General features: G+C 59.4%; 2 protein-coding genes across 4 annotated transcripts; one reads left to right on the forward strand and one right to left on the reverse strand.

Moving 5' to 3' along the window:
• Positions 1-2,768: 2,768 nt before the first annotated feature.
• Positions 2,769-12,360, reverse strand: PARM1 (prostate androgen-regulated mucin-like protein 1). Its single transcript, XM_058024155.1, has 4 exons — positions 12,261-12,360; positions 4,852-5,517; positions 4,070-4,148; positions 2,769-3,546 (listed from the first exon to the last, which is right to left on the reverse strand). Exons 1-4 carry the CDS (start codon positions 12,310-12,312, stop codon positions 3,462-3,464), a joined length of 882 nt encoding a protein of 293 aa, XP_057880138.1. The 5' UTR covers positions 12,313-12,360; the 3' UTR covers positions 2,769-3,461.
• BTC (betacellulin) lies at positions 5,524-19,408 on the forward strand. Of its 3 annotated transcripts, none has more exons than XM_058024152.1 (6): positions 5,524-11,827; positions 17,697-17,792; positions 18,043-18,160; positions 18,297-18,443; positions 18,741-18,848; positions 18,941-19,408. In XM_058024152.1, exons 1-5 carry the CDS (start codon positions 11,185-11,187, stop codon positions 18,844-18,846), a joined length of 1,110 nt encoding a protein of 369 aa, XP_057880135.1. In that variant the 5' UTR covers positions 5,524-11,184; the 3' UTR covers positions 18,847-18,848; positions 18,941-19,408. The 3 variants fall into 3 exon arrangements, with proteins under 3 accessions (XP_057880135.1, XP_057880136.1, XP_057880137.1); XM_058024153.1 differs by lacking the exon at positions 5,524-11,827 and adding an exon at positions 14,417-14,739; XM_058024154.1 differs by lacking the exon at positions 5,524-11,827 and adding an exon at positions 14,971-15,048.
• The last annotated feature ends 1,964 nt before the right edge of the window (positions 19,409-21,372 follow it).

Here is a 21,372-nt window from a genome sequence, read left to right on the forward strand (position 1 = left end):
TTCAGTGCTGAAAAATGGTTGGATGTGGGGAGGTGTGAGGCCCGAGCCACTGTCAGGAAAATCAGTGCTTTATTTTTTACAAGCTGCTGTGTTTTCATATTTTTGTTCTGTGGTACAAGCAAGACTCCCTGCTGCTTTGGTTGGCACCTGGTGACTCCAGCTCCTTCCCTGGATGGAGACCTGCTCCCAGCTAAGCCTGAAGTGCCAGTGGGGCTCCTGCCAGCCTGCAGGAGTTATTCCAGAAAACTCTGGCCAAGTAGCCTTGGAGTGTGTGGCTAATGGTAAAACCGTGCTGGTCGGGTCCACAACCAAACAGGCTTGCTGTTAAATGGGAAGCTAATTTTATTCCAGTTATTGATTGGAAATATTCTTGTTTGGGTTCCAACCACAAGAGGAGGCTGAAACAAAATTCTAAGTTGAGCTGAGCTTAGGTGTTTGGAAGGGAAATTATTCATGGTACAGGATCCAGGTGATTTTGACCTTTTGTTCCCCTGTGTTTGGTGTTTGCCTCTGGAAAAAGCACGAGGGAATGGGAATGCTGAGGGAATGCTGAACCACTGTTTGGTCTGTTTATCTTGGCACTGAGCCCTTAACTCCCTTTCCCAGGGAATAAATGGCAGGGTAGGAAAAGGAATGGCATTTTCAGGGGATAAAGGGCGTTGGGTTAGGGGGGATAGAGACAGGCAAAGAGCTGCTTTATGGGATGGGAGGTGCTCTAGGGAGCTTTGCTGCCCTGTCCATGGAGGTGCAGCTGATGGGAGCGGGAAGGATGCTGGGATCGGGGCACTGGGATGATCCAGGGATGGAACCAGCAGCTCAAGCTCCCTCACTCCCTGGCACCCGGAATCCTGCCTTGCTTCACCCCTCCAGGCCAGAATCAGGAGCAGAAGGGATTATTGCTGCTTTGTGGGAAAAAAGTGGAGTTCCAGCAGGCTCAGGGGCCGCACACAAGGTCACAGAGCTATTAATAAAGGCAGGGCCTGCCAAGCTCTGCGGAACATGGAGAGGCAGCAAGTGGAAGAGTGCAGGGCTGAGGGGCTCAGCTGATAGGGGTCCCCAGTTTTGGGCTGGTTTGGTGCCTCTGGTGTGGTTTTGGCTTGCTCCAATAGTGTTATTTGGGATGGAAGTGGGGGTGTTCTGTGTTAAACCTCTGTTCAGCCACCCCCTCCTGGGGCAGTCTCGCCCCTGCCCGGCTGCTGGGAATCCATCTGTTTTTAAATTTCCAGCTGGAAGTGAGGGAAAGGCTCCTCATGTTGTGCTGTTTATTCCTCAGAGGGGCAGCATCTGTCTCTGCAGGGCTCAGCCCAGGGGTGTGCTGGGACCTCCATGCCGGAAATGGGGCAATTTCCTTGGATTTTCTCCTTTGTGGTCCCAGCTGGAGTTGGCTTCTGACACCTGCAACCAGGAGCTACTCACTCTGGTAACTCAGGCTTGGAAAGGTGGCTGATGCATGGGAATATTCACCAAACAAGAGCATCATTAGGGAGGCCAGAGGGAGTCTGGAAGCTGGGATGAAGCTCCCAGCCCTTGAGGGAGAGCCAGGGCAGGCTCAGGGGATGGGATGTTCCACACCACGGAGCTATGCCAGCTATTTCTCTTTCTGTATAAATAAAATAGCTCTGAGATGAAAAGGAGCCAAAGGGGGGTGGGGGGAGGGAGGGACGCGAGGGAGATGGGAGGAGGTGGAATTGAGCCAGGCTTGTGGGAGCCTTTGGGAAAAATGGGAATTGGCTGGTTTTGCAAATGAAACAAATTGGTAGCAGGGTTAACCCTGTTAGTTTTTAAAAGAGAAGGAAAAGGGCCTTTTTTAGGGCATGTCCTGGCTGCTTTTCCCCATTTCCCCCTGCTATACCGGTGTGGGATAGAAACCCCTCAATAAGCCAGAGAGTCTGAGGTGGGAATTTGAAAGGGGTGTGTGAAGGCATTGCCTGGAACACAGGTATCCTCCCTCTGAGGGCATTACCCCCCAGAATAAAGTGCTTTTTCCACTTGCCACATGCATCTGTTATTCCCTAGGCTGCCCTGTGCCTTGGCTTGTGCTGGCAAACAGTCCTGCAGATGGAAACACATCGTCCATGTCCACATCATCCATATCACTGGGGATGGTGTCTGGTCCCAGAGAGGTGAGGAATCTGTTTTCACCCCGGGATATCCCCAAAAATATGTACAGCTTCTTCCTTGCATTGTAGGGTAAGAGAGAGTAGTTCATTTTGAGGATCCAGACACAGGGTTGAGCAGGAAAGCTGACACCCCATTTCAGTTCTCCTTTATGAAAAAGGAATTTATTCCCTTGGAGTTATATACTTTTAATTGAAGGGGATGGCTTTTCCTCTCCCTTTATTCCCTCAGTTTGGCAGCAGCAGCACAACACCCAGTTTATTTCCAGAGAAGAAGGGTGGTGGTTTTTTAACTCAGTTTGTGGTTTTTCTTAGCCAAGGTAGCCTAATTTGCTGCTTCTTGGGTGCCGAAAAGATGAAAACGAATTTTATTCATCCTAAGCATGTTCAGGGCCTGTGCTTCCCTGTGCATGCTCCCAGCCCCAACAGTTTTCCAGGCTGGCTGTGGCTGAGAGGTGCAACAACCAGTCACAGTTTTACTTTCTTGTTTTCACCGAGGTCTGAGGGCTTTGCTTTCCATTGCCAGGGAATTTAGCCAGAGGGAGAAGCTGCTGAGCATCCCCTTCCCAAACCAGCTCTGCCATCAGCCACCCCCAGCCTTCCCACACTAAAAGCTAAATACAAGTTGGGGATGAAAAGAACACTCCGCTGTATTTTAGCAGCCAAGTTTTTTTGAGGAATGGAAACAAAGCTGTGGAGTGAGCAGCCACATGTGTGAAATGGATGGTCAGTGCATCTTCCCGTGGGCTCCTGGGCTGCTTTTGGGACCAAACCCCTCACAATTAAATGGAAAAAATTAAATTAGGAACTTGTGCATGGAAACACCTGCAGGAAAAGAAAGGGAGCAGTGACTGAGCAGCCCCATAGCTGTTCATGGTTCCTGGGGAGACAAGGCAAAGGATTTCGTAGCAGGGCAACACAGGGAAGTGATTTTAGGGAAAGGGACATGTGAAAGCACAGGAGACCCTGGCACACTGCTGGCTCTGGCTCAGCAGCCCCCCACTCCCCCCTAGATCACAGAGCAGCAGCATTTCAAAGGATGCCACAGCACTGGCTCAACCTCCATCCCCTCCCTTGACCTCCCCAGCCCTTCCCCCTGGGCAATTTGGCTTCCCTTGTCTCCAACAAGTGGCTGGCCTGCCCCAGGACCTGGTTTCCTGCTCAAAGGCCAAAATTGAGGTTTATTGTCAGCACTGCCCTCCAGTTCCTGCCATCCAGCAGCCCTGTGGTGATCCTGCCTGAGGCAGGGGCTCCGTGCCCGGCATCTCCTCGACAGCGGATGCTCTGCTGCAGAAGCGCTTACTTATAAATTAAGGGTTTTTGGGGTTTTTGGCTTCATCCCTGCTAGGAATCATCGTACAGGGGGTTGTTGTAGTTGCCCCAGGAGCCATAGTCGTGGTCATCCAGAAGCCTTCCATAGGAGGAGTGCCTGCCAGGGAGAGCAAACCCGAGGTTACTTTGAGGATTTGTTACTTATTTTACAATAGGATGAAGAAATATTAATGCAAAGGCTCCCTAGGTCAAGCTTTGGGGTGTTTTGAGAGGAAGGACTGGGAGAAGTGAAGCTCAGATAGAATTTTGTCCCCGTTGAATGAGCCTGGCCAGGGAATTAAAACCAGACTTTTGCTCATCTCAGCTGTCAGCAAAGGCTCATTAGGGATGCTCAGCACTGGGCTCTGCTGCTGTTTATTGTCCCAGCTTTCCCAAGGGATAATTACTGCATATGACTATGCTGAGCAGCATCCCTGGCATTTGAGCAGGGCTGTTGCAAAATGAGGGATGCAAACTCTGCTTTCCAGTACAGGAGTGGTGAGAAACGGAGCCCTGCTGGCACCAGAGCCCGCACATTGCCCTGCCACACCTGGGGACAGCATCTTCCTGCCACTTGGCATCATCCTGGTGATGGTAAGAGGGAGCCTCAGGGAGGGGGGCCACCCCAAAACCAGCCTTACCTGATCTTGAGGTAGGCAGCTGCCCCGAACACCAGCACCACCACCACGATGACCGTCACGGTTATGGCCACAATGCTGCCTGTGCAGGAACACCGGAAAGGAAAGCATTCAGGGTTCAGCCTCCTCACAAGTCCCAGCTCCATGGGACACATCCCACACCCTAGCTGCTCCCAGCCATCTCTGATGGGGGGAATATTCCCTCACTGCTTCCCAAAGGGGACGCCGGGCCCCCCTTTATCTTGGCAATGATCCCCTTGCCATAAGTGCAGAGCAGGCATGTGTGGGATGAAACACAGCTTGGGCACAGTGGACTCACTCTTTGCTACTGCTCCCAGCACTAGGCAGCATCCAGTGCTGAGCCAAGGCTAGGAAATGCTCCAGGTCTCCCCTTTTCCAGACACGTGGAGCACTTTTAAGCTGCCTGCTCTTGCACAAGGGGTCAGGGAGAAGCTCGTGTCAGCTTCCTGAGGGCTCCAGGAGGGAAAGTTAAAACCTACACCATCCTAGCTCAGGCTGCACCCACCATCCAGCCGCTTGTTTCCTCTCATCCTGAAGTGTTTCAAGTCAAGTTTAGAACTGAGCTTTTTATCCACATCTCCAGGCAACCAAGATTTGTTATCCACCGCTCCTGGGCTCTGCCAGTGCATCAGATGACACGGGCTGCTCCAGGAATTTTGCAGAGTGATGCTCTCAGGAAGCTGAGCACCTCTTCCCTTCCAGTTTGGGGGTTTGCCTCTCCTACCTGAGCACCCTGACGTTCTGTGTGCACACGGGGAACTCACCTGCACTCAGGGCACGTGGTACCTCCTCCATGGTGACCCCGGTGGTTTTCTCCGAGGCCGTGGCCTGGGCTTCCGTGGGGCTCATCACAGTCACTGGGGGGGATGTTGGCTCCGTGGCCAGGCTCGGTGCCATGGCCAGTGTCCCCAGGGAAGGGACATCCTTGGCCAGCAGTGGTGGCTGGGTCACGGCCGGGCTCTCCAGGACGGGTGTCGGGGATGGGCCCATGCCGGGGGCTGAGGTGGGCTGGCTGCTGGGAAGGGAGGGGGCAGGGGATGGCACAGCCAGCTCCGTGGGGCTGGCAGCTGCCCCCAAATCCAGGGTGCTTCTTGCCACGCTGGCAGGGTTTGCTGTCCAGGGAGCCTCCGGGGCGGCTGGCACTGAGCTGGGGCTGGAGGCCACGGAGGGACCTCCTGCTGTGGCCGTGGAGCTCACAGGGACAGGAGCAGGGGACAGTGCTGCCACCGGGGTGCTGGCATTGTGGCCATCCCCCTCCAGGGGCCTGGAGGATGTCCCATCTCCGGAGGGTCCCGTGGCCAAGGGCAGCTGGGGCTGGCCTGGAGCCGGTGTGGGGCCATCCCTGGAGTCTGGTTTCACTGGGACACCCCCCCAGAGCAAGGGGGGGCGGATGGGGACGAGGGGTGTCTCTGGGGAGTCATGGCCCAGTCCTAGGAGTGAGACAAAGAAAAGTTAGTGACAGAGCAATCCTTGGGGCAAGCTGGTGCTTGGGAGAGTGCTAAAGGGCTTGGGAATTCAGCTGGAAATAACATTTAAAATGGAGAGAGCCATCTAAAATGAAGAGAGGGGAAATACAGCTGGGTGCCTAGAGGTGAGGCTCAAACCAGACCAGCTGTCCTGGCATCAATCAGCCCCGTTTTCCCCCCAGTTTGAGATACTCCTATCACCCCAATCACCCCCTCCATCTGCTGCCAGCAGCAGGGGAAGCAGCTCCTCCTCAGAGCAGCCCCTGTGCAGCTGGGAGTGATAACACAAGACATCTCTTTCTCCTCTCCCCCCATTTCCTTGTGCATTCATTCATTTGTCTCCATTTCTTAGCACGAGAATGAGTCATTTCTCCCTCTGTCCCCACCAGCTGACTGCTGGGGCTTTTCCCCCCCTTTCCGGGGGGGGGGGGGGAACTCAGCACTGGTCCAGCACTGGCCCCCTCAGTGTGGCTGGGATGAGGGAAGAGTGTGCCAGCATCGTGTGACATGGGGAGGCATTTTAATTCCATGTATTCATTTATTTACATCCCCCAGAGAGAGCATCCCAAGCCCAGCACTGGGCAGAGCAGGAGCTCACTCCAGCTGCAATGAACTGATCAGGAGTGGGGAGGACAGAAACGTGCAGTGCCTGTCTGCAGGAACAATGGGATCTGGCACTGGTGAGCAGGGACTCGTTAATGCAACCAAAATTGCTTTTTTTGGTCCTGTGGATACCCATGTGGAAGGACCTCATTTTCCCAAGGAAAGGGGTCTTGGAGGAGGGACTGAGGCTGTGGCTGCTCTGCTCTCCTGAGGACAAGCACTAGGAGATGGCTCTGGGCTGTCGCCCTGCTCAGGCCTAGGACGCAAACCATGGCAGAGGGAGGAGGAGAGGGATGACAAGCTGGAATCTGGTCACTGCAGGGAGGCCTGGACCAGGGACCCTTCACACCACACGGTTCAGAATCCATCTGTATGTCAATATTTTCACCCCTGGAGCTTTCAGATTTCTCCCCAGCCAGCCTCTGCAGCCCAGCAAGCAGGATCCTGCCAGGACCTCAGGAGTTTGTTACCTCTGAAAGTGCAGATGCTCCCGGTCCCTCAGGGACACAGGCAGCTTTCCACCTCCCTGCAAAGCCACCCTGATGTCCCTAAGTGCTTGGGGTCAGCAGAGCTCCCATGATCTGCTGCACTTCGGAGGCAGACCGGAGCTGGCAGTGCTGTCGGCCGGGATGAGTCAGGAACTTTCCGATAACATCTGAGGGGCATAAATTCGGAGGCTGAGCCAGAACTGGAGGCAGGAACAATCTCTGGCTGCTGGCTGAGAGCTCCCAGCCAAGGAGGTCACAAGTCACAGGGACTCTTCCCAGGAGAGCAAGGAAACTCAGCTCTGCCCTGGCCTCCCCTGCCTCTCCCTACGAGCAGCCCGTGCCTGTGCTGTGCTGTCCCCCGCCTCCTCCGTGGGGGATCTGGGATCCACCCAGAGGAGACAACCCCAGAAAAGCCCTGCCCTGATCCCAGAGGCAACACAGGCTGCTTCTGAATGGGGTTAGGATCGAGGGACAAAAGGCTTGAGGGCTCCCTTGGCTGGTGCTCCACATGTCCCCGTCCATGTCCCTGCACCCACCTGGTGGGGAGCCTTGTGTGCACATCCTATCCTCTCCCCAATGCATCTGAAAGGGAAAACTGAAAGGAAAACAAAAGCCAAGCAGAGTTTTTCTTGGTTTCCCCAACACCTGGTTTGCAGGAGCTGCTGCTGGGGGACAAGGGACAAACCAGACAGGCACAGCACTTTCCACAGGACCGTGTGGCTTGGGAGGCTGAAGCACCTCCAGCAGGGGCTGTCAGAGGGACTGAGGGATGTCAGCTCCAAGAGGATGCCCAGCATAGCTCAGCCCTGAGGAATTTGCTCATCTCATTCACTTAGGGCAGTTGACCACCCTGCTGGAATCCATCAGGGAGCAAGGCAGGGGCCTGCCAGGATGAGGTGACCGCCCAGGAAAGCAGCAGTGTCACACTCCAGGGCCCCAGAGCAGCTTTGCCAAGTCCTTTTCCTAGGATTTTCTCACTAGGAATACAGAAAACAGCCAGGGAAAGAAGACCGCAAAGCTGTGTCAATCTAATATCCTGCTCTTAGGGGAAGGGGACACTCTTAGGGGAATATTAGCCCTAATCACATGCCAACGTGAGGAATTATCCCTCTCTCCTGGTGAATTATCTCCCTCTCCCACTGCCACGATGCTCTCCTGGCTCCTGGAAGGCACAGAGAAGGGCAGGTCTTGCCCTTGCAGAGCTGATTGATGCTCATGCTCCTCTTGGGAAAGAGCTGCTTGACCTGGGCTGGCAGCCTCTCCAGGATGCACTTCCCAGGCACTCCAAAAGCCATTGCAGCAGATCCTGAAGTGCTCTGCCAGCTGAAAGGCAGCCTAAAAGCCACCAGAGAACATCTCCAGCCCGAGTGAATGACATCAGGCCGGAGCTGCAAACAAACATCCACTGATAAAAGCAGAGATGGAGCTTTCAGCCAGGCTCACTGCAGAGCTCACGGCCTCTGGCAGGAGATGCCAGGAGCAGCCCCAGTTACCTACAGCCCCCAAGCCCCAGCTGCAGCCAGGGGAGCTCCCCCAGCAGCCAAGGCCAAAGGGATAATGCAAGTTTCCACAACACAGGTGTTGTTTGTTCTGCCTGCCCTTACACAAGGAATCTCCCCAGCTGCTCTGAACAAGAATTACAGCAGCAGCAGGAAAACAAGGAAGGCTGCCGGACACACACTGCTGCAGCCAGCCTGGGTGCCACTTTCTGTGCCAGTTTAGCAGCTGGCAAACATCCAGAAAACACAAGTAACCAAGGCCACAGGTAAGCATCACTGCTCTTTAAAGGAAAGCTCTGTAGAAACCTGGCTTTAATCACGAGAGTGAGAAAAGAAATACCTTTTGCCAGTCCTGTATCATGCTGCTCCTCACCAAATGCTGACAGAACAGCCCTGATTCCCCTGAGCATGCCTTGGGTTGTCACCAGGTTAAGTGATGCAGAGCAGTAAAACAATCTAGATGTAAATATAAGTAAGGATTTCCTGCCCGTGACACCTCGTTGGCTCAGCTTTGGTTTCTGTGGATGGGGATTCCCATAACTTGGTGCTGGTTTTTGGAAGTTGCCCTCCCCCTTGTTAATGCTCAGGTATGATTGTCATTGTATTTCTTTGCTGTAAAACCAGCAGCATCTGGCTGTGGATGGCAGAAGCTCTCCTTACAGCAGCTAGGACTAAGCCAAACTGGTTTTTGCTTTGGGTTCAACGAGTTTTTCCAGCTGTTCAGCCCTGCACTGCCTCCCCTTCCCTGTCCCCATGCAGTTTGGGATCTGGGGATGTTCAAATCTCCCTGGCTGGGGGCCCCACCTGCAGTGCACGGGGCTGTGACTGAGCTCTGTGCTGACGTGGGGACGGGAGCACAGAGGATGTGATGGCTGCTCTGGGCCTTTAACTTGTGTCTTTCTCCTTCTGGGGCACTGCTGTGCACTCTTGCCTCTTATCCCAAAGAAACGTGGGTGATGGGGAGGTCTGGGAGCAGTTCTGCGGGCTCTGAGCTGAGTCTCACACTCTCTGGCATTTGATCCACCCAGCTGGATCAGTGGTGGGAAATGGTGACTCCTGAGGGCATCTCCAGCTGGAGGTGTGCAGCAGAGCTCCAGCACTGCCTGTGAGTGCTGGTGACCCCCAGTGCCAGCAGCAGCACCCCTGCCTGACGTGCTGCTCTGCTCCTTGCTGCTCTGTCCCCTCTGTTTTCAGTGCCAGGGTCTGCTGGAGATGGTGTGAGAGCAGTTCTGAGAGCAGGAGGACACCAAGGGAGAAAAGCAGAGGCCAGAAGCAGCACCAGGTAAAAGGCAGAACTCTTCCCTGCCCGTGAGAGGCAGCCAGGGCCATCAGATCCAATAAATGTGCAGTTGCTGTGATTTACTGGCAGGCCGAGCTGGCTTCCTGCATGATTAGTTTTATTCTGCTGCATGCTCGTTAAGTGCCTGAGCTCTAATTGCTCTGAGGCTTTCTGTAGCTCAGAGAAACAGCTGCACAGCAGAAATCCCTGTGTCCGTGTGTCCATCTGTCCCAGCCCTGAGGCCTGCACACCCTCCGGAGCCTGAGGAATGCTGCTGTGGGCAGAGTCCCCTTGAGGAGGCAGGAGGGAAGCTCCAGCACCCTTACCAGCTGCAAACAGATTTTTTTTTGTTGTTAAATTCACGTGTCCCCCTGCATGCTGCACACTCCCTCCTCCCTCGCCTGGGATGGGTGTCCAGGTTCTTCCCTGCCCCATGATCCCAACCCAGAGGCGAGGACTGCTGGGGGCACAACAAACCCAGCCAAGGAAAACATAGTGATTCCCCCACAAAACGAAGTGTTGCTCAATTATTCAGCTCTTAAGCCCTTGATGCTGATGCTGCAATGAAATCATAGCAGAAAAGGAGGTGAAGAGGAATTTTTAGGTGATTTTTTCCTCCTGAGAGTGGCGAAACACCTGTCAGCCTGCACAGCCAGAGGTATCTGATGAGGACCTGGGGTGGAAAGCAGTAGCTGACAGTTCCAGCCACTTCTGAAATGATGTCTTGCTTGTTTAAGTAAAAAATACATTAGGTATTTCAAGTTATGTTCTTGAAACATGCCAACAGGTGTTATGCTGTGCTGATTTCCCCTGGGGAAGGGGAATAAGGGATCCCATGGGATGCTCTTTGCTGTCTCCTGGGGCTGGGAGCTGGCAGATGGACCTGCCTGCTGGGCACACCTCAAAATATTTTTTCCCATATCTTGGATATACCTCTGGAGCCAGCCAGGACTTTTGCAAGAAGCAGCTCTGCCCAGGTGACTACTACCCAGCTCCATAATTTTCCTGGCTGGCTGCTAATTAGTGATTCCAGGTGCAGCTTCCAACGTGCATCAGCCCCATTCCAGCCCCTCCCAGGGGGAGAAGCAACTGGGCTTGGCAGAGGAATTTTGGAGCATCCCCTGGTATTAGAGCCTGATGGCTCATTTGGGCTGGGAGAGGGGCTAATTCCCCAGCTCCCCTGTCCTTCAGCTCATGGGGGAGCAGAGTGCCTGAACATTTGCCTCCTCAGTGGCAGAATTAAACAGCCCATGAGGCTTTGAGAGCCCAAAAAGCAGCTCTTCCAGCCCAGAGCCTCCACGAAGAAGCACTCAGAACCAAGATCTGCTTCTAAAAGGTGCTTAAAAACATCCCAGCTGGGGCACAGGGGGAGCTGCAGGAGGGGAGAGTGGGCCTGGGGCTGGGCACCAGGTCAGGAAAGCAAAACAGGTTTCGATTTCCATCCAGAGGAAGGAGTAATAACAGGATAAAAACTTCCTTGTGCGAGACGCTGCTCTTTCATTACGTGGCCAGGCAAAGCCCAGAATTATTTCACTCCTGGCCAGTGACGTCCTGGCTGTCATTTGGTCCTGAAGAATGAGCCTGGAGCAAATTTAAATTGTGCTTGGTGTTTCCTCCCAAGTGAGATTATATATATATATATATATATATATATACATACACATTTTTTTTTCTTTTTTTAAAAAATTATTTCAGTGAGGGCAAAACTTTTGCAGAAAGCATCTGAAAGATGCTCGAGGGCTGTTTGGGAGCAGCCTGAGGGATGTGGGACCAGAGTCCAGGGAAATCTTTCCTGTTTCTTGTGCCAAGCCTGGCTGGCGTTGGAGCTTTGGAGAGGGATGGTCGTGGGAACAGCTTCGGGTTTGGCCGGGGCGCTGGGAAAAGCCCGCCCCGACCCCAAGGCTGCCTCCCGGCAGGGACCGCCTGCTCTAGGGGCACTTGTGGGCCCGTGAGGGAGAAGAAAGAGCATCCCCAGCATCCCAATGCTCGTCCCCATCCCTCCCGAACGCATTTTCTCGGCAAGCACAGATCGGGAGCTCGCTGGCAAAACCCCCTTTTTCAGGGACAATTATCCATCCCGCTCTCCCCGATCCGGGGAGGATCTCCCGAGGTCCGGGGTGATGGTTGGGGGTCCCGCGGCTGCCGCTGCCTGCGGGCTGTGCCGGGAGCTCCCTGGGGCGGCTGTGCCGGCAGCGATGTGACAGCGACATCCCCGCCGATGGATCTCGCTCTCCTCCCGCGCAGCGTGCCCGGTTATGCAAGTGTGTTTTCCATGTTCCCGGGCAGGCGGCTCCTCGTGTTTATTAAAAGCCCAGCCTGGGCGGGCGGGCGGAGGGGTGACCCGCGCTCGCTGTCGCATCAGCCGGGGACAGAAGTGTCCCCGCCGAGCGCCTCGCGGGGGGAAGGTGCCAGATCGGGCAATTTCTGTGGCATGGGGACGCTGGTGCCGCCGGGGGGAGACGCCAGGGGCTGGGGGAGTGCGAGCTCGGCCCAAGGCCAGGGAGAGCCACAGAATTCCCTGGAAGCAGCGGCCGCGGGGGGAAGGGACGCGCGGGGCGGGGATGACTCCAGCCCGGCCAGGGGGCGGCCGTGGGGAGGCTCGGGTGGCCCCATCCAGGCGCCCTCCTTGGCGCAGCCGGGGACTCCGCTGGGGACCCTCCGAGGGGCGAGGAAAAGCGGGGTGCGACACCTCCCGCACCGCTGTCATTGGGGGTGACCCCTCACACGGGGGTGTGAGCGGGACCCGCGGCGGGGTCCGGGAAGGAGCCGCGCTGTCCCCGGCAGTCCCGGGGCTCCTCCGTCCCCGCGGGTCCCCGGCGCCCATCCCGCTGCGCTTACCTGCCGGGAGGAGGAGGAGGGCGAGGAAGAGCGGGCGGCAGCAGCAGCCCATGGTGCCGGCGGCGCTGGCAGCCGCGGCGGGAGGGACGCAGCGCCCGGCCCGGCCCGGCCCCCGCCGCCGCCCCCGGCCCGCCCCCGGCCCGGCCCGGCCCACAGCGGCACCTGCCGGCACCGGCCCCGGCTGGGAATGCCCGCCGGGAATGCGGGCACCGGCACCGCCGGCTGCCAGGGACCGACCGCGCTGCACTGGTGCGCCTGTCCCGGGATGAGGCGGCGGGGCTGTGCCACACGCTCCCGTGGGTGTCACACGCTGGGGACCAGGCGGTGCCAGCCGGTGGCACCCACCTGGGGTGCTCTGTGTCACTGGTACTTGTCCCTCTTCCTTGCCTGGGATCCAAGTTCCTTGCCTGCGTGTCCAAGTTCTTCCCTGCGCCATGATCCAAACCCAGAGGTGATGCCTGCTGTGCCAGCTCCTGGCTGTGTGGTGGGGATGGCCTGGCACGGGCTGTGCAGAGGAGCTGTGGTTGTCCCGTCCCTGGAAGGGTTCAAGGACAGGCTGGACAAGTGTCAGAGCAGCCTGGGCTAGTGAAAGGTGTCCCTGCCCATGGCAGCAGGGTTGGAACACAAAGAGCTTTAAGGTCCCTTCCAATCCAAGCTGTTGTGTGATCCCGTGATTCTGGACCTCCCTTGGGATCCCCAAGCCAGGTATGAATCCAGGGGAGCCAGGCGCTCAGGGTCCTGCCTTTCCATGGTACAAACAGCTCCCAGAGTGCAGCTCCCGGTGCTCCAAGGACCCAGCCAGGAGACAGACACCTGTGGCACAGCAGGAGGTACAAGGACCATTTTTTCAGCTCTTTCCTTCTGGAAAGCGCTGTGCTGCTGCGGGTGAAATATTTTCAGGCTGAACTCATCCTTCCCAGGCTTTTGCATGCTCACAATGGAAAAGGATTTTCAGAGCCCGGGCTGTGGCCGAGCTATCTTTACCCAGGATTGCTCAGCCCTCTGCTCTGCTGTATTGTGTGGCCTTTTCTCAGGATGGATCCTGGCTCTGGGCCTGAACCAGCCCGGCACAAAATCCAAGTCAGCTGGCATTCCATTCTGGACGGGCGCTATCAGCATCTCCGCTCTCCTTGAGCTGGGGAGGAGGGAAAATGCTGCTGCTGCTGCTGCTGCCGTGGGAACAGCGTGATCCTCTCCCCGCTTCCCTTCTCACATCCCTGTTGGTTTTGGGTGCTTCCATGGCAGGAGTGTTTTGGGGGACGGGGCTGGGCGCAGCCGCCGCCCCTCGCCGCGGCCCCGGGTGCGAGCGGCGTTCGCGGTGCCCGGGCCGGGCTGCGGCGATCCCGGAGCGCCCCGAGGGCCGCCAGCCCCGGGCTCCAGCTGCCACCTGCCGGTCACCTCGGCTGCTCCTCCGGCACGGCCTCCCGGGAGCAGGGAGAGATCCTTTTTTGGGGATAACTTTGGCCATCTCTTTCCCATTGCTGCTGGTACCATCTTCCCTGAGGCTGCAGACCTTTAAAATCTCTTTAAAATGCCTTTCCCCCACCAGTTTTATCCAGATACGAAGGCAAATTTTTCTTTTAGTGGGCATGAGGATTTTTTAATTTTTTTTTTTTTTTTTTTTTTTTTTTTGCCTGCTCCCTGCCTTTGCCCACCCCACCGGGATGAAGCCAGCTCTTCTTGGGTGCCCTGTGCCACATCCTGTGCCAGCTGCCAGTTTTGCTGGTCTTGCCCAAGCCCCCAGCAGAGCTTTTGCGCCATCCTGGTGGTTTCCGACGCTTTGCCTGTTTTTGGGGGGCGCTGGCAGGGAGCAGGCGTGGCCGGGAGCCGAGGGCCCGGCGCTCCCGGTGTGCCGGAGCCTGCAGCAGGAATTTTTGGCTGGCCAGGGCTAGGGGAGCTTGCTCACCCGCTGGTCAGCGGCCAAATGGCATGGCTGGGCGGCTGCCAGCGCTCACATTAATAGCTGCCAGCTTGCGGTTTGAGGTCACCCGTTCTTTCCAGTCTTTCATTTCCACCTCCATCGGCGCCCGGGGGCTCCGTGGCCGCTCCCCGCCCCTCTCTGCCCGGAGAGCCCCCGAGCCCCGCTGGGAGCCGGGACAGCGCCGGAGCATCCCTGCCTTCACCCCTGTGGGTCTCCTCTGTTCCCAGGATGTCACTCGGGGAGCGGGAATGCCCTCCCAGCACACCCCGAGGGAAAAATCACCCCGCGAAGTGTATTTTGCGAAGGCACAGCCTCTTGCAGAGTAATTGGGGCTGCCCTCCTTGCCCGCCAGGGCCCCTGGGAGGGTGAATTGATCCGCCTTGCCACAGCAAGCTGGCCACGGATAAATGCTCTGGGGAGGCGGGGCTGGACTGGGACGCTCTGTCCGCCTGGAGAGGGGATGCCCAGAGCCCCGCCTGGAAGCCGGGCAGGATGGGGGATCCGTCCGGCTGCCCAATCCGCAGGGACCCGCGGCGAGGCGTCTCCTGGCAGGACGAGGTGGGACACGCGTGGGTGCGACACCCGGGAGGGGACACCGGGAAGGGGACACCGGCACGGCCGAGGGATGGCTCCGGCAGAGGGAGCTGGGAGCCGCGCAGCTGGAGGAGGAGGCGCAGCTGGAGGAGGAGGAGGAGGAGGAGGAGGAGGAGGAGGGCGGTGCCCGAGCGGCCGCCCCCGTCCCGCCCCGCCGCAGCTGCCGGGCACCGGGCACCGGGCAGGCGGCGGCGGCGCGCATGGAGGCGGCGGCGGCCCCGGCCCCGGGCGGCGGCCCCGGTACCCTGCTGCTCTGCCTGGCCCTCGCCTCCGGTAAGCCCCGGCGTCCCCCTGCCCCGCCACCTGCCCGCCCCGGGATACCCAGCGGCTGGCAGGCTGCTCCTGCCCGTCCCGGCCCCGTGCTTCCCGCCCCTGCACGGCGCTCCGCGTCCCTGCCCGGTGTCACCTCCGCTGTCCCAGCCCGGTGTCACCCCCTGTCCCGGCACTGTCCCTCTCTGGTGCCGCCGCTTCCCGCTCCCGCACTGACGATCCTGCACCTGCCTCCCGGTGCCATCCCGGTGCCATCCCGCTGCTCCCCCGCCTGTCCCGGTGCTCCCCCATCCCATCCCATCCTGCTGCTCCCCGGGTCCCTTGCTGCTGCACCCTTGTGTTCCCGCCTCTCACACCCCATCCTGGCGCTGGCCCCGTCCCATTCCAGTGGCTCCCTGTGCCCCCCTGGACAATCCCATCCATGCCAGCCATTCCTCTATGCCCAGTCCTGTCCCTGGCCTCCCCCTGTGCCCCCAGGTCCCATCCTGGATCTTCCCACCGTTCCAAACCAGTGCTCCCTTAATGCCTCTGAATCCCTGAATCCCTCGGGGCCAGCGTGGGGGCCAGGATGTGCTGGCTGGATCCTGGAGCAGGAGCGGGATGCTTTTGCTACCTGTTGAAGGGACGCTGCTGACGGGTGCCCGAGTGCCCGCGGCCATCCTTGGCAGCGCTGGGAATGTGGGATGCGGGGCAGGGGGGCAGTACCTCTTCCACAAGTGTGTGAGCATTAATTCCCGGGTTAGTTCCTAAGTTTTAGGGAAGCAGGCAGCCGCAGACAGGTGTGTGCTGATGGCTGCCAGGAAATAACCACAGCCAGGCTGGGGAGCTGAGACCCTCCCTGGCAGGGAATCCTGCCTGGCACTGGGATTTCGGGGGAGCCTTTCTCTCCGCAGGGAGCAGCTTGGGTTTGGCCCTTTGGCAGGGCTGGTGACAGCGCTTGGCCAAACCTGCCGAACCTGTGCTGGCAGGAGGAAGCCAAGGGTGGCCGACCTGGTTTGGGGCCGCTGTGTCCCCTCGGAGCACGGCCCGTCCTGGCTGGCTGCTCCCCTGCGCTCTGGGCTTTCCCGGGAGAGCGTGGGGGTGGCAACAGCAAAACAATCCAGCGCTTGGGATGCTTCCCTGGGTTATCTCTGCCTGCTCGGGAGAGGCTGCAGCCCGAGATGCGCAGCCGGAGCATCGGGGAGCTGAGGGTGCCGTGTGCGGCCGTGGGTGGGTACAGCCCCTCCCCGGGGCTGGCACTGCCGAGGGGCTGCCAGCCAGTTCTGGCACTCCGCATCTGGATGCAATAAGGGTGGGGAGCTCGGCTTGGTGGGGATCTTTCCATGCCGAGCTGTGAACTCGGTCACCGCGAGTGAAGTCAGCCTCCCTCCCTGCCTGTCCCGGCTGTGCCCACGCCGCCCACAGCTGCATCCCGGGCTGCAGCCGCCCCATGGCTCATCCCTGGCTCTGGGCAGGCAGCTCCCACCCTCTGGGTGGGGCGGTGGGCTCCCTTTCCCCGCCGGGCTCTCTCGGGGCAGGCGGTGCTGGCTATATATAGCCGGGAGGGACGTGTGCGCCGGGAATGTCTCCGCTGCGGGACGGGGAGGACCCGGAGCCTCGGGGCAGCTCCCGCCGCTGTTGCCAAGGTGCCGGATGAGGACACAGGGAGCGGGACACCAGGCTGCCAGGATCGGGCTGTGCGAACTCTCCGCTCCCTGGGAAGCCTCCAAGTGCCCCCACGCGGGATGGCGCAGCCCCGCCTCGGAGCCACCTCCGCGGGAGCCACCCGGGCCCTGCCCGTCAGGCAGGACCTGTCCCCGCTCCCTGGGCGCCGCCTCGGCCGGTGAATCCCCGGGGAGGGCCGGGCGGGAGCGGGGCCGTGCTGAGTCAGGCTGGTATGCCAGCGATCCGGTTACCGCCGCTCCGACGCGCCCGGCTCGGTTTCACCCGCGGGGCCACGGGGAGAGCGCGGTGCCCCCGTTCCCCCCCGTTCCCCCCGTTCCCCCCCGTTGCGCTTTCCCAGGCTGTGCGGGGCTCCGGGCAGACCTCGGGGCACCTCGCGGCGCCTAAAGGGGCGCCAAGGGAGCTGCAGAGGGACTCGTGACAAGGGCACGGAGCGACAGGACAAAGGGGAAGGGCTCCGCACTGACAAAGGGCAGGGTTAGATTAGATACTGGGAAGGAATTCTTCCCTGGGAGGGTGCGGAGCCCTGGCACAGGTTGCCCAGGGAAGCTGTGGCTGCTCCATCCCTGGAAGTGTCCAAGGGCAGGTTGGACAGGGCTTGGAGCAGCCCGGGCTAGTGGAAGGTGGCCCTGCCCGTGGCAGCAGGGTTGGATGAACTTTACAGCCCCTTCCGGCCCAAATCCATCAGTGATTCCATGAGCCCTGATCTCCCTGGGGATCCCTCCCTGCATCCTTCCCGGGCAGAGCAGCAGCTGGCCGGGCTGTGTGGTCCAGGACCCACCGGGCTGGCTCGCAGAGCTCCGTGCCGGGCGTTGCTGGGTGGAGGCAGCGGGCGGGAGCGGCTCTCCCTTCTCCCGGCCCTGGGGAAAAGCTGATGCCGCCAGCGCAGGGGGGCCGCGGGCCCAGCTGCAGAGCCCGCTGCCAGCGCCCCCCCTGTGCCTCTGGGGGTGCTGCGGGTCCCCCTCTGAGCTGCCTCCGCTGCCCTCCAGGCTTGGCACTCTTCAGCTGCGTGGGGGCCGATACCAACGTCACGGCCGGGCACGGCACGGAGGGGCTCAGCTGCGGCACAGCCAAGGCATGCACAGGTAAGGGCGTGCCGGGGGCAGCCCTAGGCCGTGGAAGGGAGCGGGAGGGAGGGCCAGGATGGCGGATGAGCAGATGTTGTGTCTAGCGTGGCCGTGTGGCATCGCCGTGCCAAGGACACCCGTGCCACCCCCGCTGGCTGCGGCCGGGCGGGCTCGGAGCTGCTGCGGGGATGCGGCGGCTCAGGGGCGCTGCTGCCTCTGGGCAGAGCTGTCACCCCTCTGGGGCCGCTCTCCGTCCTTGTCACCGCAGGGAACGGCACGCAGCCGCGGCGGCAGGGCCACTTCTCGCGGTGCCCGGAGGAGTACCAGCACTACTGTGTCAAGGGCAGGTGCCGCTTCCTCGTGGCCGAGCAGGCCCCCGCTTGTGTGTAAGTCACCCGCGGTGGGGACACGGCGACACGGAGCGGGATGATGCGCCCGTCCCCCCGGGAAAGCGGCGTGAGGGGGGCGTGGGCAGCGCGGCAGCTTTTGGGACCGCCCTGTGCCTCCCCTGTGCACGGGCAGGTGCGAGCGGGGCTACACCGGGGCTCGCTGCGAGAGGGTGGATCTGTTCTACCTGCGAGGGGACCAGGGCCAGATCGTCATCATCTCCCTGATCGTCGCCATCGCCGCCCTCATCATCCTCGTTGTTGGCATCTGCCTCTGCAGCCAGTATGTGGGGGAACGGGGCGGGAAGGGAAAGGGAAAGGGAAGGGGGAGTAAATCCTGCCCGGCTCGCCTGGCTTCGGGCAGGCTGAACTGGAGCTGTCCCAGCCTGGTGGGACATGGTCCTGCAGGTGCTGGGAGGTGCCTGAGACATTCCTTTGGGGCTGGAAAGCAGGTGTGATGCCCTGGGGATCTTCTGCAGGGTAAAAGCTGAGGGAGAGGGAGGAGCATCACTGCCATGTCCCCTTCTGCCTCTTTTTTGTTTGTTTGTTTGGTTTTTATGATTTTCCTCCTCCTGTCAAGCCACTGTCGGAGGCAGCGTAGGAAGAGGAAGGCAGAAGAGATGGAAACGCTAAACAAGGATGGACCTTCCAGAAGTGAAGATGTGCGGGAAACGGGCATAGCGTGAAGGTGCAGGGGAGCGGGGGGGCGACCGAGCCGGTGCGACCGGAGCCCCTCATTGGGGTGGATGCCGAGACCGACGGGCTCCGCTCTCTCCGCAGGAGCTCCCGGTACCTGCGGGCGGGTCCCGGACGGCAGCAGCGGCTGGCTGCATGGGCGAGGGCTAAAGCGTGCGGCGGCTTGAATAAAGGGGTGACGGAAAATTGTCCCCAGTGGTGTCGCCGAAGTCCTTGGGGCGCGGGGGCTGCGCTGCCGCACCGCGGCCTCCAGACGGCGACACTGAGCTGGGGCGGGGGCGGCCCGCCTGCAGTGCCCGCAGTGGCCACGCGAGGGCGACACAACCGCGGCGCCTCCGCCCCGATCCCGGTCCCGGTCCTGCTCCCGGTCCAAGGGGCTCTGCCGGGTTCGGGTCCCGTTCTGGGCGGCCTGGAGGCTGTGCTGGAGCTGCTCCCATTGCTCAGCGTCCCCGGGCGCCCTCCCGGTTCCCGACAGCCGGCGGGAGAGGGGAGGGAGCGGGTGAGGGAAACCGGGCAAAACCGGTGGAAAACAGGTGAGAACCGGGGCAGAACTGGGTGAGCCGGGGCCGTTGGCTCCCGTAGCCCCGCGCTGCGGGCTGCGGGGCCCGGAGCCGCGGTCCGGACCCTGCCCGGGCAGGCACCAGGGACTGCGCTGCCGCACCGCGGCCGCCAGACGGCGACACTGAGCTGGGGCGGGGGTGGCCCGCCTGCAGTGCCCGCAATGGCCACGCGAGGGCGCCACAACCGCGGCGTGCCCGCTGGGGTGCCCGTGTCCCCGGCTGTGGCTTTGGGCACCGACCCTCTGCGGGGGGACCCCATCGGCATCCCGGGATGGGGCCGGGTGTCCCTGGCGCCACCCAGGCGGTACCGCCCGAGGTGGGGACGCAGTGGAGCAGCGGGGCCCCGGCAGCTCCCAATTCCGGGCACGGGAGCGGCTCCCGCTCCAACCGGGGCCCGGTGACCATCCCGGCGGCGCCAGTCCCTGGGAGGTGTTGGTGCCCAGGCGATGCCACGGGGCTGTGGAGGGGTCATCCCCGTGCCCAGGCAAGGAGCACGGCCCTGAGGTGCCAGGGGACATCGTTTTGGGCACCTGCTTCAGCAGGGTCCAGGGTGGGGAGGTGGATCCTCAATTCCACGCAGCTGCCGGAGGCGCTGGTGTGAGCTCATCTCTCCCCCTCCTGTAAAAGGCTCTTCATCCCCGGGCTTTGCTGGGCCTGCCTGGGGGGAGCCAAGCCAAGAGGAAAACTGCTTGCTTCTGCTTTGGGAATGTGCTGTACACAGTCTGGGAGACCAATAAAATGAAAAGGAGGTATGAGACTTTTTCCTGTCTGTTTTTTGGGGGGTTGGAGCTGATGGCTGGGCTGCTGCAGGCCCAAAAGGGCTGGGAAAAGCAGGCTCTGGGAAGTCAGCAGCCCTGCAGGTCTCAAGAGGTGGATAAAACACTTTCAGGTTTGTTTATAAGGCTTCATGGAGCACTGGTCAGGTGAATGTTGGAGCTGTTTTATTCAGTGCTTTAGGTAATCCTCACTGGGCTTTTCCCATGGCAGCCCCACATTCCCTGGTTGTAGTGAAGTGATGCTTCCCTGGATGCCGCCCTGGAATTCCTGCATTGCCACCAAATTCCTGCTTTAACCTGATGAGTTCCTGGAGAACAGACAGACTGGACAGGAATTGTTGTGCTGAGCACTAAGGCTGGGAATTTAAAAAAAAACAAAACACACAACCAAGTCAGGAACTTTGCTACTTCCTTTACATTTTTGGGAATGGGTTAGGGAGGCGATGGGATGAAAAGGCAGGAGGTGAATCCACCTTGTGTCACTGGGCTAAGGGCAGGAGGAATGAGAGCTGGGAAAGAAAATTGCTATAAAAACCCCAAATATAAATCCCAGCTAGAACACAGAGTGGGAAAGCCAACTGGTTTATGCCCAGGCTGGCAAGGACTGGATGGAATCCCTGGGGATTCCAGGGATTGCTGGCTGGCATCAGGCAGGAGCAGCCTGAACTTTCCAAGGAATCTGGTGGTTTTGGTAGGAGGATAATTATTTGTGTTGTTTTGAACAGTAGCTGAGTATTTTTGGGTGGCTTTTCCCCCCATAAGCAGTGATGGTGTCACCTGGCAGAGATATCCTTGGCTGGCTTCATGGCATTTCCCCAGTTTTCCTTGGAATCCCACAGGGTCACTGGAATTGCCAGCCCTTACCCTGCACATCTGGAATGTGAAGGATGCAAACCTGAGCACAGGAGTGAGGTGTGGGTCACCCACTTTCAGAACAAGGTGAAACCCAACTTATTAATTGGAAAGAATTAGAAATAATTGGCAATTAATATTTTGGAAAACAGATGCCAAGGGCTGTGACATGAGGGTGGTGTGTGGATCCAGTGCCTTGGCATCAGCAGGCACTGTCCCAGGCCAGTGGGATCCTTGGGGAAAAAAGTAAAAGCCAAAACCAAACTAAAACCAGTTTCTCCTTTCTGCCCAGGTCTGTATCCCACAATAAGAGGGGCCCTGGCAGGAG

Source organism: Melospiza georgiana, chromosome 5 (assembly GCF_028018845.1).
Source record: "Melospiza georgiana isolate bMelGeo1 chromosome 5, bMelGeo1.pri, whole genome shotgun sequence".
NCBI lineage: Eukaryota > Metazoa > Chordata > Aves > Passeriformes > Passerellidae > Melospiza > Melospiza georgiana.

What these genes read in the sequence shown, in the direction of transcription:
- BTC (XM_058024152.1), top strand. Translation starts at nt 11,185, where the DNA reads ATGTGGGACCAGAGTCCAGGGAAATCTTTCCTGTTTCTTGTGCCAAGC. An exon ending in GAGCGCCTCGCGGGGGGAAG is followed by an intron (nt 11,828 to 17,696) that starts GTGCCAGATCGG and finishes GCTGCCCTCCAG; the next exon opens with GCTTGGCACTCTTCAGCTGC. An exon ending in GGCATCTGCCTCTGCAGCCA is followed by an intron (nt 18,444 to 18,740) that starts GTATGTGGGGGA and finishes CCTCCTGTCAAG; the next exon opens with CCACTGTCGGAGGCAGCGTA.
- PARM1 (XM_058024155.1), bottom strand. Translation starts at nt 12,312, where the DNA reads ATGGGCTGCTGCTGCCGCCCGCTCTTCCTCGCCCTCCTCCTCCTCCCG. An exon ending in ACCACGTGCCCTGAGTGCAG is followed by an intron (nt 4,149 to 4,851) that starts GTGAGTTCCCCG and finishes GTTCCTGCACAG; the next exon opens with GCAGCATTGTGGCCATAACC. An exon ending in GCTGCCTACCTCAAGATCAG is followed by an intron (nt 3,547 to 4,069) that starts GTAAGGCTGGTT and finishes TCTCCCTGGCAG; the next exon opens with GCACTCCTCCTATGGAAGGC.